General features: G+C 51.6%; 1 protein-coding gene across 1 annotated transcript in view; it reads left to right on the top strand.

The window, feature by feature from the left end:
- The window catches only part of LOC121270718 (tolloid-like protein 2), a 689,999-nt gene that overhangs the window by 474,170 nt on the left and 199,942 nt on the right, over positions 1-15,887 (top strand). The window contains exon 9 of the mRNA XM_041176081.1: positions 10,938-11,053. Within this exon, the coding sequence (XP_041032015.1) occupies positions 10,938-11,053 (116 nt within the window). The remainder of the gene's footprint in view (positions 1-10,937; positions 11,054-15,887) is intronic.

Here is a 15,887-nt window from a genome sequence, read left to right as displayed (position 1 = left end):
GGCCCAACCATCTTCAGCTGCTTCATCATAAGGTCAGAAGTGGGGATGTTCGCTGATGATTGCACAATGTTCAGCACCATTCACGAATCCTCAGATACTGAAGCAGTCCATGTCCAAATGCAGCAAGACCTGGACAATATCCAGGGTTGGGCTGACAAGTGGCAAGTAACATTCATGCCACACAAGTGCCAGGCAATGACCATCTCCAACAGGAGAGAATCTAACCATCTGCTCTTGATGTTCAATGGCATTACCATCGCTGAATCCCCCACTATCGATATCCTGAGGGTTACCATTGACCAGAAATTGAACTGGACTAGCCATATAAATACTGTGGCTACAAGAGCAGGTCAGAGGCTGGGAATCCTCTGGAGAATAACTCACCTCCTGGCTCCCCAAAGCATGTCCACAATCTACAAGGCACAAGTCAGGAGTGTGATGGAATACTCCCCACTTGCCTGGATGAGTGCAGCTCCCACAATACTCAAGAAACTTGACACCATCCAGGACAAGGTAGCCCACTTGATTGGCACCCCATCCACAAACATTCACTCCCTCCACCACCATCGACACACAGTAGCAGCAGTGTGTACCAGCTACAAGATGCACTGCAGAAACTCATATAGGCTCCTTAGACAGTACCTTCCAAACCCACAACCACCACCACCTAGAAGGACAAGGGCAGCAGATAGATGAGAACACCGCCATCTGGATGTTCCCCTCCAAGTCACTCACCATCCTGACTCGGAAATATATCACTGTTCCTTCACTGTCACTGGGTCAAAATCCTGGAACTCCCTCCCTAACAGCACTGTGGGTGTACCTACACCACATGGACTGCAGCGGTTCAAGAAGGCAGCTCACCACCACCTTCTCAAGGGCAATGAGTGATGGGTAATTAATGCTGGCCCAGCCAGCGACGCCCACATCCCATGAACGAATAAAGAAAAAAATTCTGCAAGGAAGGCCTTGGCGTTACCCTCTTATTATGGCAGCTCCTGCCCTCCAAATGGCAGTAGGACTCGGGCAGGAGGAAGCTTGGCTGGCATTAATCTACAGCAGGTTTAGAAGCTCACGCCACACAGGGTTATCGGAGCCTGACTATCCACGGTTATTAATGGCCACTTGCCCACAGACACTTGCTCTACCCCATGTGCTGCTGCTGGGAACGATCTCTGAAGCAGAAAGTAATCACCTGGTGGGAACTCGACACAAATGTGCTTTGAACAATTCATTAACCGGCCTTAATTGTTGTAGCATTCTAATGATGTTCTTGTAAAATATTTGATCAAAGGAGAGCTGCACATTCCTCTCCAGCTGTGACTGGTATTGACAGGTGTCTGCTGTGAGCTTTGCTTTCTGAAGCATCGCCTGTTAAAGTATCAAAGCCCAGGCCTGAGACTCTAGCAAGCACAAAGCAAAAGGGGTGCAGTTAAGTGTGAAATAGCCTGGTGAACAGACAGCTGGGAGAGGCCAGCTCCTGCTTCTCGCTCTGCAGCTTCACTGAGCTGCTGCTGAAGTGTAAATTTTGAATGTGTAGAATTTGCTCCGTTCTATTTAATTTGGATGTTTCTAGTCTTCTGAATGCCAGTTTCTGCAGGATTATTCAGTAGTGTGCACTGGCTCAGGAGGTCCTTGCTTCATTAATTTTTTCGGTGAGTTGGAGGCAGTCGCTGTGTTTAGCAGCCTCAGCAGTTTGTTTGATCTTCGACTGGCTGGGGGAGAGCAAGGAGGCAATATCTTTGAGTTTGTGACTGCTCTTTGCTGCCTTTACGCCTGGACCCCTGGCTCAGGGTATAACACTCTCTCCTCGGAGTCAGAAAGGTATTCAAGTCCCACTCCAACGACTCGAGTACAAAACCTGAGTACAGAGGGAGTGCTACACTGTCAGAGGTGCCACCTAATCGGTCAAACGTTAAACTGAGGCCCCGACTTGCCCTGTCAGGATGGTAAAGATGCTGTGGAACAGTTTGATGAGGGGCAGAGGAGTTTTCTCCAGTGTCCTGGTCAACATTAACCCCTCAAACCAATATCACTAAGAATAGATGATCTGGTTATTTATCATTGCTGTTTATGGGAGCTTACTGTGCACAAATAGGCTTGCGCATTTCCTACATTCCAGCAGCGACTACACCTGAAAAATACTTCACCAGCTGTAAAGCACTTTGAAATATCGTCCTTTATGATTGCCAATCGGGTACATGCCAAGTGGCTGTATGACATGTACACTCTGAATCTTCACCAGTGACTGTTTGACGTGTACACTGTGAATCTTCACCAGTGACTGTTTGACGTGTACACTGTGAATCTTCACCAGTGGCTGTTTGATGTGTACAGTGTGAATCTTCACCTGTGGCTGTATGACGTGTACACTGTGAATCTTCACTAGTGGCTGTTTGACGTGTATACTATGAATCTTCACCAGTGACTGTTTGATGTGTACACTGTGAATCTTCACCAGTGGCTGTTTGACGTGTACACTGTGAATGTTCACCAGTGGATAAATGATGTGTACACTGTGAATCTTCACCAGTGGCTGTTTGACGTGTACACTGTGAATCTTCACCAGTGGATAAATGATGTGTACACTGTGAATCTTCACCAGTGGCTGTTTGATGTGTACACTGTGAATCTTCACCAGTGGATAAATGATGTGCACACTGTGAATCTGCACCAGTGGCTGTTTGATGTGTACACTGTGAATCTTCACCAGTGGCTGTTTGACGTGTACACTGTGAATCTTCACCAGTGGCTGTTTGACATGTTCATTGTGAATCTTCACCAATAGCTGTTTGACATGTACACTGTGAATCTTCACCAGTGGCTGTTTGACGTGTACACTGTGAATCTTCACCAGTGGCTGTTTGATGTGTACACTGTGAATCTTCACCAGTGGCTGTTTGACGTGTACACTGTGAATGTTCACCAGTGGATAAATGATGTGTACACTGTGAATCTTCACCAGTGGCTGTTTGACGTGTACACTGTGAATCTTCACCAGTGGATAAATGATGTGTACACTGTGAATCTTCACCAGTGGCTGTTTGATGTGTACACTGTGAATCTTCACCAGTGGATAAATGATGTGCACACTGTGAATCTGCACCAGTGGCTGTTTGATGTGTACACTGTGAATCTTCACCAGTGGCTGTTTGACGTGTACACTGTGAATCTTCACCAGTGGCTGTTTGATGTGTATACTGTGAATCTGCACCAGTGGCTGTTTGACGTGTACACTGTGAATCTTCACCAGTGGCTGTTTGACGTGTACACTGTGAATCTTCACCAGTGGATAAATGATGTGTACACTGTGAATCTTCACCAGTGGCTGTTTGACGTGTACACTGTGAATCTTCACCAGTGGATAAATGATGTGTACACTGTGAATCTTCACCAGTGGATAAATGATGTGTACACTGTGAATCTGCACCAGTGGCTGTTTGACGTGTACACCGTGAATCTTCACCTGTGGCTGTTTTATGTGTACACTGTGAATCTTCACCAGTGGATAAATGATGTGTACACTGTGAATCTTCACCAGTGGCTGTTTGACGTGTACACTGTGAATCTTCACCTGTGGCTGTTTGACGTGTACACTGTGAATCTTCACCAGTGGCTGTTTGACATGTACACTGTGAATCTTCACCAGTGGCTGTTTGACATGTACACTGTGAATCTTCACCAGTGGCTGTTTGATATGTACACTGTGAATCTTCACCACTCCTCCTGCCTTCTGTTCTCCATTTTTAAGGTGAGGAGTTTGACTGAATGGAGTCAATGTTCTTTCAGGCACGTCTCTAAAGAACAGGCTGGTGGATCATTCAGCCAGTGGGTTAATACTAACCTAGTTCCTGTCCAGGGACAGTGAAACCCCCCTTCTCCTCCCACCCCCATTCTCAGACATAGTACCTCTCGTGGGACTCAGTATTGTAACCTGGGACTCCAGAGGATCCAGGTTTGGGGTGTCTATGCAAACCTTTCCCATCAAATGCTGACAGATATTTTGATTCTGATCTCGGTGAGCAGGACTTCCTCTCTGTGACCCTTGATCCCAGGGAAGACCCGCTGCTGTCCAGTTAAGTGCCTAAGTGGTACTTCCCTAAAAGAGGTGATGCGGGGCTCCCACTGTCTGCCCAGCCTGTGGGCAAGATCCCCCTCACCTCCATTAATTACTGCCCACAGCTTTTGTCCTGTACTCCCTACTCTTTAGGTGGCACTGGCAGGTGGGGCAGGTTCCTGATATTCTGCCACTCACCCTCACCCCTCACCAAGTGGCTGCCTAATGAGTCAGCATCATTAGGGCTGCTCAGCTGTGACAGGCTGCACAGTGGTAGGATCTATGAAGGATTCCTCATGACCCAGAGGCCTGTTCAGATCAGTGGCTGATTTTCTCCTCTCTTGCCCAGGGGCAATGAGGTACAGTCTCCCGTTTTCTCCCCCTAGCATGGCTCAGTGGGTCGCTCTGTCACCTCTGAGTCAGATGGTCCTGAGTTCAAGTCCAGAGATTTGAGCACAAAATCTAGGCTGACACTCCAGTGTATTACTGAGGGAGTGCTGCACTGTCAGAAGTGCCGGCTTTTAGATGTGACATTAAACTGAAGCCCCATTTGCCCCCTCAGGTGGATGTAAAAAGTTCCCATGACAGGGTGTGGTAAAAGAGCAGGGGAGTTATTATCAGTGACCTGGTCAGCAGCTACATCACAACCAGTGTTACCAAAACAGATTATCTGCTCATTATCTCAGTGCTGTTTGTGGGAGCTTGCTGTGCACAAATTGGCTGCTGTGTTGCCTGCATTGCAACCGTGATTACACTGCAAAAAGTACCTCATTGGCTGTAAAAGATTGTGGGATGGTCCTGAGATCACAAAGGTTGCTATGGAGACGTTTTTTCCTATCTGCTAAAATTGTTTTCTCTGACTGGCAAACAGCTTGATTGGCAGCATCTCTCACTCAGGTGGGCATGAGGACCACACCAGCTTGGACTGTGAATGTTAGCCAGCTAACTGATTGGAAGATTCACTGCTTCTCCCTGCCCTCATCCAGCATTCAGGGTGTCGTCCTGCCTCCCGAGGGGAGGGTGGGGAGGAGTCACCTGGCCTCCAGAGGAGGGGCTATGATGGGGAATCACTCTACTTCTGACAGTGTGGTGTTGGGGGTGAGGTCACCTTGTCTCTGGTGGTGGTGGGTGGTCTCCAGTAGGGGTCACTTTTCAATTCATTGTTTTGTTCCTCTCTCTCTGCTCACAGGCAGCTTCCTCAATGTGTACAGTACCTTCTGAAGCCTCAATAATTTGCCTGTGCTGTGGAGGCTAACTACACGCAGCCCTCGAACTGAGGTCTTATTCATGTTTCACCGGCTCACCAATGCTTCTTTGCTTTTATATTCTGCACCTTGTGTGATAAAAGCTGGAATTAAATGAGATTTGATTCCAGCCTAATCACCTACAAGAAGATACAGCTGAGAAACAGATCATGCAGCCAGTCAGTGCTAGTGTTTATATTCCACACCAGCTCCTCCTATTCCATCTCAGCCTTTCAGATCATCTTTCTAGTCCTGTTTCTCTCATCTAGGCTGGTTTCATCAAAGCTCTTTGCCCCAGTCAGTTCCTGTGGTCGTGAGATCCTCACTCTAACCACCCTCTGAGTAAAGAAATTTCTCTGTATTTTCCTATTGGCTTTATTAGTAACTATCTTGTATTTATGGCCCCTGTTTGGACTTTCACACAAGTGGAAACATCTTCTCCACTCCTGCCCTGTCCAGCCCATTAGTAATTTGAAAGACCTCTAACAGATCACTCTAATTCTTCTCTTTCCTAAAGAAAAATCTCCAACAGTTCCATCTTCCCCGATAGCTGTACTCTGTCAGATCCTGTGAATCTATTTTCTAAACCCCTCTGCTGTCCAACAGCCGGCATGTTCACAGACTCATGTTATTTATTTCAAATAATATACACTTATTGACACTGAATTCCAGCTGCTACATTTTAGCCCATTCCCCACCTTATCAATGTCCCATTGCAAGTTCCTTTGAACGTTTAAAGAATTCAATTAATTCCTATTTTGGGATCACCTGCAAGTTTTGACCCTGCTCCCTCTAGACCCGAATCCAAATCATTGATATTCAGAGTGAACAGAAGTGATCTCAGAACTGAACCCTGTGGGACCCCACTAACCACTTCCATCCATCCTGAAAACCTGCTCTGAGCTCCTCATCCCAGATTTCTCCCTTCCAGTTAAACTTCAATCCAGTTTGCTGTCCTCTCATTAATTACATAACCTTAATCTACTCGAGTAACCTCCTGAATGGCAAAGTCTTTCCTAAGGTCCACGTACACCACATCCACCACATTTCCTGCTGACTGTATCTGTTCCTTCCTCAACGAATTCTATCAGATGATCAATAACGATCAGCCCTTTTGAAATGCATGTGGTTATTTCTAACTATTTTATCTTTATCTAAGTGTGTGGTCCTTTCACTCTTGAGCTCATTTTTCCCTCCTACAGTCCTGTAAACGTCCTGTAACTGCTCGGATCAGCCTGTCTATCTATTTATAAACAGGTCCTGGAGTGACCATTCTCCAGTGCCCGGCTCACACCCACACTCAGTACAGCCTGAACTCCAGTTTCTGGGCTCTCTGTCATGTACCTGAGCTACTTGCTGAATAAAACAATCAGTCACCAGAGGGATTAAGGACAGGGGCTGAAAGATCAAATTGAGGGAATCCTCAGAACTACAATCTCAGAGAGAAAGGAAAGTGCCAGCCGCAGGATACAGGAAGCCGAGTGCAGCAGTGGGAGGTGAAAGAGGCAGAGCCACAGTGTATAAACACCACCACTTTCTGCTGAACAGATAGAATTCGTGGCGAATAAAGATTGATTCAGTTTGTGCTGTGGTTTTAGGTTTTTCGTGCTTAGTAGAGGGAAAAGAACCTGATTTGAACCATGCCCTGATTTTTTTTACTGACAATCTGAGGATTGGGAAGGGTTTGCTCTAAAACAGTTTGTGGCTAAAATCTGCTGGTGAGGGTGACCAGACAACAAACGAGGTGTGTAACCTGTTTCCCTGGGCCAACAGAAGTGATCTGATTTTTCTAATGAATTTTTTTATTATTCGATGGATGGTGTCAATAAACCAGTGGCCGTGTAACACAATGCACATGTTGCTGGTGGGAGCTTTACACTCCCTTCTCACTCTTCATCTTAATTCCTGCACTTTTATAGCCCCTCCCTCTAACCCCTCACACAACCCCTCCCTCTAACCCCCTCACACAACCCCTCCCTCTAACCCCCTCACACAACCCCTCCCTCTAACCCCTTCACACAACCCCTCCCTCTAACCCCCTCACACAACCCCTCCCTATAACCCCCTCACACAACCCCTCCCTATAACCCCCTCACACAACCCCTCCCTCTAACCCCCTCACACAACCCCTCCCTCTAACCCCTCACACAACCCCTCCCTCTAACCCCTCACACAACCCCTCCCTCTAACCCCCTCACACAACCCCTCCCTCTAACCCCCTCACACAACCCCTCCCTCTAACCCCCTCACACAACCCCTCCCTCTAACCCCTCCACACAAACCCTCCCTCTAACCCCTCACACAACCCCTCCCTCTAACCCCCTCACACAACCCTCCCTCTAACCCCCTCACACAGACCCCTCCCTCTAACCCCCTCACACAACCCCTCCCTCTAACCCCCTCACACAACCCCTCCCTCTAACCCCTCACACAACCCCCTCCCTCTAACCCCCTCACACAACCCCTCCCTCTAACCCCTCACACAACCCCTCCCTCTAACCCCATCTCACAACCCTCCCCTCTAACCCCTCACACAACCCCTCCCTCTAACCCCCTCACACAACCCCTCCCTCTAACCCCCTCACACAAACCCTCCCTCTAACCCCTCACACAACCCCTCCCTCTAACCCCTCACACAACCCCTCCCTCTAACCCCTCACACAACCCCTCCTCTAACCCCCTCACAAACCCTCCTCTAACCCCTCACACAACCCTCCCTCTAACCCCCTCACACAACCCCTCCCTCTAACCCCCTCACACAACCCCTCCCTCTAACCCCTCACACAACCCTCCCTCTAACCCCCTCACACAACCCCTCCCTCTAACCCCCTCACACACCCCTCCCTCTAACCCCCTCACACAACCCTCCCTCTAACCCCCTCACACAACCCCTCCCTCTAACCCCCTCACACAACCCCTCCCTCTAACCCCCTCACCACAACCCCTCCCTCTAACCCCCTCACACAACCCCTCCCTCTAACCCCTCACACAACCCCTCCCTCTAACCCCCTCACACAACCCCTCCCTCTAACCCCTCACACAACCCCTCCCTCTAACCCCTCACACAACCCCTCCCTCTAACCCCCTCACACAACCCCTCCCTCTAACCCCTCACACAACCCCTCCCTCTAACCCCCTCACACAACCCCTCCCTCTAACCCCCACACAACTCTACCCCCTCCCAACCCCTCCCTCTAACCCCTCACACAACCCCTCCCTCTAACCCCCTCACACAACCCCTCCCTCTAACCCCCTCACACAACCCCTCCCTCTAACCCCCTCACACAACCCCTCCTCTAACCCCTCACACAACCCCTCCCTCTAACCCCCTCACACAACCCCTCCCTCTAACCCCCTCACACAACCCCTCCCTCTAACCCCTCACACAACCCCTCCCTCTAACCCCCTCACACAACCCCTCCCTCTAACCCCCTCACACAACCCCTCCCTCTAACCCCCTCACACAACCCCTCCCTCTAACCCCCTCACACAACCCCTCCCTCTAACCCCCTCACACAACCCCTCCCTCTAACCCCCTCACACAACCCCCCTCTAACCCCCTCACACAACCCCTCCCTCTAACCCCTCACACAACCCCTCCCTCTAACCCCCTCACACAACCCTCCCTCTAACCCCCCTCACACAACCCCTCCCTCTAACCCCTCACACAAACCCCTTCCCTCTAACCCCCTCACACAACCCCTCCCTCTAACCCCTCACACAACCCCTCCCTCTAACCCCCTCACACAACCCTCCCTATAACCCCCTCATACAACCCCTCCTCTAACCCCTCTCACACAACCCCTCCCTCTAACCCCTCACACCAACCCCTCCCTCTAACCCCTCACACAACCCCTCCCTCTAACCCCCTCACACAACCCCTCCCTCTAACCCCCTCACACAACCCCTCCTCTAACCCCTTCACACACACCCCTCCCTCTAACCCCCTCACACAACCCCTTCCCTCTAACCCCTCACACAACCCCTCCTCTAACCCCCTCACACAACCCCTCCCTCTAACCCCCTCACACAACCCCTCCCTCTAACCCCTCACACAACCCCTCCCTCTAACCCCCCTCACCACAACCCCTCCCTCTAACCCCCTCACACAACCCCTCCCTCTAACCCCTCACACAACCCTCCTCTACCCCTCTAACCCTCCCTCACACAACCCCTCCCTCTAACCCCCTCACACAACCCCTCCCTCTAACCCCTCACACAACCCCTCCCTCTAACCCCCTCACACAACCCCTCCCTCTAACCCCCCTCACACAACCCCTCCCTCTAACCCCTCACACAACCCCTCCCTCTAACCCCCTCACACAACCCCTCCCTCTAACCCCCTCACACAACCCCTCCCTCTAACCCCCTCACACAACCCTCCCTCTAACCCCTCACAACCCCTCCCTCTAACCCCCTCACACAACCTCTCCCTCTAACCCCCTCACACAACCTCTCCCCTAACCCCCTCACACAATCTCTCCCTCTAACCCCTCACACAACCCCTCCCTCTAACCCCCTCACACAACCTCTCCCTCTAACCCCCTCACACAACCCCTCCCTCTAACCCCCTCACACAACCCCTCCCTCTAACCCCCTCACACAACCCCTCCCTCTAACCCCCTCACACAACCTCTCCCCTAACCCCCTCACACAATCTCACCCTCTAACCCCTCACACAACCCCTCCCTCTAACCCCCTCACACAACCTCTCCCTCTAACCCCCTCACACAACCCCTCCCTCTAACCCCCTCACACAATCTCTCCCTCTAACCCCCTCACACAACCCCTCCCTCTAACCCCTCACACAACCCCTCCCTCTAACCCCCTCACACAACCCCTCCCTCTAACCCCTCACACAACCCCTCCCTCTAACCCCTCACACAACCCCTCCCTCTAACCCCTCACACAACCCCTCCCACTAACCCCCTCACACAACCCCTCCCTCTAACCCCTCACACAACCCCTCCCTCTAACCCCTCACACAACCCCTCCCTCTAACCCCCTCATACAATCTCTCCCTCTAACCCCCTCACACAACCCCTCCCTCTAACCCCTCACACAACCCCTCCCTCTAACCCCCTCACACAACCCCTCCCTCTAACCCCTCACACAACCCCTCCCTCTAACCCCTCACACAACCCCTCCCTCTAACCCCCTCACACAACCCCTCCATCTAACCCCTCACACAACCTCTCCCTCAAACCCCTCATACAACCCCTCCCTCTAGCCCCCTCACACAACCCCTCCCTCTAACCCCCTCACACATCCCCTCCCTCTAACCCCTCACACAACCCCTCCCTCTAACCCCTCACACAACCCCTCCCACTAACCCCCTCACACAACCCCTCCCTCTAACCCCCTCACACAACCCCTCCCTCTAACCCCCTCATACAACCCCTCCCTCTAACCCCTCATATAACCCCTCCCTCTAACCCCCTCACACAACCCCTCCCTCTAACCCCCTCACACAACCCCTCCCTCTAATCCCCTCACATAATCTCTCTCTCTAGTCCCCTCACTCTCACAACCCTTCTCTATTTCCCTTTCTCAGAACATCCTTCTATTTATTTCTCCTTTTTGTGCTAATCTAGCTTCCTCTAACATATAAAATCCCTTGTCGTTTTGCTTTGCAGCCTGTGGTGAAAGTTTGCAGGATTCTGTTGGGAATTTCTCAAACCCAGGCTTTCCAAATGGGTATCCGACCTTCACTCACTGCATTTGGAGAATATCTGTGACACCAGGAGAGAAGGTGAGACTATTGCAGGTACCAGTACCTGTTGGGGTGAAAGCCTGTGTTGCTGGCTCCCGTGTGGTGTGTACATTGACCAAGTCTTGTTACATACGGGGTTGGGCCTATATGAAGAAATAGCAACAAACTGAGCACAGAACGGCTGGTGTGAGAAACCTGACAATTACAGTATTGAGGGTGGCCTCTCCTGTGGTTGGGCTGATGTGTATTGTTCACAAAATCAGATGGTAGCTAAGGAGGAGGGTAATCATTTGGACCTCTCATTAATCCACACTAACATTTCACCAATACACATCCTTGTGGCTTCTTAATTGATTCGAAGGTTTATTTCACTCGATCTGAACATTCATTCCAAGTGTTAATCAACTCTTTGTGTGAAAAATATTTTCTTAAATTTATCTTTCAATTTTTTAACCCAGTTTACACCTGCAATTTAATTTAAAGTAACATTTTGGGTTTATATGTTCAAGTCCCATCACTGTCTTGCACCCCTCTATAAATTCACATCTCAGTCCGATCCTTCCTGAGATATGAGCTGAACTCCTGAGGTGAGGTGAGAGTGACTGCTCTTGATATCAAGGCGCCAGCGGGTGAGCCCGGTGCCTTCACCAACAGGAAGGGCTTCCACTCCATGAATGTGCAGATAGTGTGTGACCACAGGATGCTGATTCTACAAGTCTGTGCAAGGTACCCAGGCAGCTCCCACGACACCTACATCCTCAGACACTCCCAGGTCCCGGGGCTCTTCAGTGCTCCAGCCCGGCTGGATGGATGGCTGCTGGGTGTCAAGGGCTATCCCCTCAGAAGGTGGCTCATAATGCCTCTCCGCTATCCAAGAACAGAAGCTGAGCAGCGGTACAACAGGAGCCACGGCTCCACAAGGGCTGTGGTGGAGAGAACCATTGGTCTTCTCAAGATGCACTTCCAATGCCTGGACCGTTCAGGGGGCGCACTCCAGTACCCCCCAGATCGTGTGTCGGTGATAGGGTTGCATTCTGCGCTCTCCACAATCTTGCGCTGGAAAGAGGGGACGCAGTCGATGATGAAGATGTTGATGCAGTGGATGCGGCTGCACACGATGAGCCCAGCGCTGATTCTGAGGATGAGGAGGCACAGGGGAATGATGAGGGGCTAAATGCTGACCTGGGACTACAGCAAGGAGGCAGGGACACCCAGGAGACTTTACTCCAACAAACCTTCAGCTTGCTCCACACAAATGGATCAGGAGGACCAGCCTTGCCCGGCGTTTCCATACTCAGCACCTCAGTGCTAAATCTGCCAGGTCATCAGCTGCAACTAAAGGCTTTGGACATAAAATTAAATGTCCAAAAAAACACTCTGACATTTATCTTAAACATACAAATGCAGAACGAAGGAGTCACCCTCAGCCATGGTAACACATCTGGTTTTTATTTTAACCATCAGAAGTTCTCACAAATCCAAAACAAAACATTAATCAAGCAGAAAAAGATTATAAAAACCTCATCTTGGGCCAACACAAAAGCACCAGTGAGAAACCCATGGTGTGCCTAAGGTGCCTTTATGTTTATGTTTCCGGGTGCTACGTCTTGGTGCTGCCCCCTCGCTGGGAGTGGGATCTGAGACAGCTGCTGACTCTGCTGTCCTGTTGGCCTCGATGTCCTTGGCGATCGTCCTCTGGCCCGTGGAACCTGTGTTGGCCCCGCCTGAGAGGGAGCTGCCAGTTCCACAGCTGGCACCTCCCCAGTCAGCGCAGCCTCACCCGATGCTATGGTCACTGGGAGAGGGGCAGAGCAGCTGGTGCCCTCATCCGGAGAGCCCTGAGAGGTGCCCACAGAGACGACAGGCAGCTGCTGCGCCAACGTGAGGTTGCTTTGGACCTCCCTGCTCACTGTGGATGGATGGGCACCGAGCTGGGAAACTTAGTGCCCAGACCATCTCCCACACTGGCACTAACCAGCTGTGGTCACTGGCGCTGTGAGGGTTTGCTGGTCCGAGCGTAACCCCAGGAGAAGCTTCTTGTTCTTCTGGAAGCCCCTCTCTACGAGAGTCGCCACTCTCTCCAAGGGGGAAGCCTGACGCTCTGACATGAGGCTCATTGCATCACTGATGCTCCGCGTGGACTCCTCCACCACAGACACCAAGCGAAGCATAGCCTCATGTATCTCCCCCAGATGCTCCTGCACACCCGGCCACATTTCCTGCAGCTGCTGTGTCGCGGACGACTCCAGAGGGACATCATCAGGCACTGACTGAGCATGTGCCTGGTCCCCTGCAGCCCTCCTACTGCTGGTGCCACGGGCACTCTCTGTCTCTGCCAACTCCTCCAGCGATTGTGAAGTGCCCTCTCCCTGTACCCCGGGACACTAGCCAATGTTGCAATGCCCACCGAGGTGCTAGTATCTGTGCTGGTGCCTGCCTCGCAGAAATGGTGTGACGCAGTTGAGACCTGAGGGCCCTCAGGTGTGAGAGGGGGCATCTGCAGCTCCTCCTGCTGGCCATGCTGTGATGATGCTGAAATTAACAAGGACAGTGGATCAGTTAGCATGCACACACTGTCACACTTCATCCCTGTCGCCCTGGCTCATTGTGCACTCACCCTTCCAAAACCTATGGAGACGAATATTGGTGAGGTGGCAAATAGTGAGGAGGATAACCTTACATTACAGGCGGATATAGACCGGCTGGTCAGAGGGCCTAAGGAATAGCAAATGGAATGTTATGTGGATAAGTGTGAGGTGATGCACTTGGGCAGGAGAAACAAGGTATGGGAATACACGAGGAATGGTAGGACTGTGGGAAGTGAGAGGATCAGAGGGACCTTGCTGACCATGTCAACAGATCCCTTGAGGTAGCAGGACAGGTACATAGGGTGTTTAAGAAGGTAAATGCCATACTTGCCTTTATTAGCTGAGGAATAGAATAAAGGAGCAGGGAGGTAATGTTCCAAGTGCAGAAAACGCTGCCTAGGCCACAGCTATAGTTCTGTGTGCAGCTGTGAAATGAGTTTCACGGGAGGGATGTGATTGGAGTGGAGGGAGTTCAGAGGTCGTTGACCAGGATGCTGGCTGGGCTGGAGAGTTGGAGTTATGAGGAGACATAGCCTAGACTGGGATTATTTCCCCTGGAGCAGAGGAGATTGTGGGGGGGACATGATTGAGCTTTATAACAATATGAGGGGCATAGATAGGTCAACAGAAAGGAACTTTCCCCCTTGGTGGAGGGATGAGTAACCTGGTGGCATTGATTTAAGGTAAGGGGCATGAGGTTGACAGGTGAGGTGATGAGCAACTTTTGCACACAGAGTGTGCTGGGAATGTGGGACGCACTGCCTGAAAGGGTGGTGGATGCAGAAACCCTCTCTGTAATAAGTATTTGGATGTGCAGTTGTGATGCAGTGGTATACAAGGCCATGGGCATAGTGCTGGGAAATGGGATTAGGAGACTTAGGAACATGTTTGACCCGCGCATCCTCGAAGGGCCAAAGGACATTTTTCTATGATCCACACGTCTGACTCTCTCACTCACTGTGACCCAGCAATGTTGCAACAATAACAAATTAAACAGTCAGCGGTGCTATGGATGGTGGGAGGACAGAGCAGATCTCACTGTTTACCTCAAATACCTGGCCCTTCCAAACCAGCCTCACCGACAGCAGTTGACCTGGGCGCATGGCGCCTCTCAGGCTCCAGGGCCTCCTGCTCGAAGCAGCTTAAAATCATCAAGTGAGCCTGGCAGCCTCCAGCCCTCGAACGCTCCGACACATTGTGAGGATTCCTCTCCTGAGAAACAGAGAAAAGCATTCACTGCGGCTAATCGCACACGGACTCTGTACTCGCACACCGCACCCCAACCACAGTGGCCCAAATCAGGCCTCCAGTGCCCCCTCTCCTCACTACTTCTGATCACTCACACAAAGATAGTGCGCCTGCTCCCAACCCCCCCCCAACATTCAGTGTCCATCACTTTAGGAAACACACGGTCTTAGCTCCCATAACAAGGAGGCACAACTACATGCAGCGTTGAGGGCAGCAGATGCCTCTTGGCCACGAGACCTTGAGGTTCCCCTTCCACAATCTCATCACCCTGAATAGGACATGTGCTGGAGTTCTGAGTATGCGCCAAGCTGCATCTCCTGCAGGTTGCCCCCAGACTAGTCGTGTGCGACTAAGAGCAACACATGGTGCGGGGGAGACCTCATCTCCTCACGAGCCACTCAGGCTGATGTAAGCATGGGCACTATCTGCTTACCCACCCAGCGTACCAGAAATGCCCAACATGATTCAATGCAGTCAGGACAGTAAGACTTGGGGGGGTGGGGGTGGGGAGGGGGGCCCAAAAGACTAAGGCTACCTGCTGGGTTAAATGCCCAATGCCAACATGGTGCTCACCCTTCCAGAGCGCAACAAATCGTTGAAGCGCTTATGGCACCAGATCCAGATGCCCCGCACCACATCACAGGAGCTCACCACCTCCGCCACCTCCTCCCAGACACGTTTCGACATGTGAGGGGGTCTCCTCCTCCCATCCTGAGGGACCAACACCTCCTGTTGTGTTGTCACCTCCTTGAGGAAGGCAGCAAGGCAGTCATGAGAAAAGCAAGGGGCACATTGCCCGACGCCCCCCCCACCCCCACCCCCCCCAACCCCACCACTGGCAAACTCTGCAGCCTGGCCCTGCTCCTGGGACAGACCCTGCAGCCTGGCCCTGTCCCTGGGACAGACCCTGCAGCCTGGCCCTGTCCCTGGGACAGACCCTGCAGCCTGGCCCTGTCCCTGTGACAGACCCTGCAGCCTGGCCCTGTCCCTGGGACAGACCCTGCAGCCTGGCCCTGTCCCTGGGACAGACCCTGCAG

Source organism: Carcharodon carcharias, chromosome 28 (genome assembly GCF_017639515.1).
Source record: "Carcharodon carcharias isolate sCarCar2 chromosome 28, sCarCar2.pri, whole genome shotgun sequence".
NCBI classification, from domain to species: domain Eukaryota; kingdom Metazoa; phylum Chordata; class Chondrichthyes; order Lamniformes; family Lamnidae; genus Carcharodon; species Carcharodon carcharias.
Note: the sequence above shows the minus strand (reverse complement) of the source record. Positions and strands in the feature narration are given on the sequence as shown.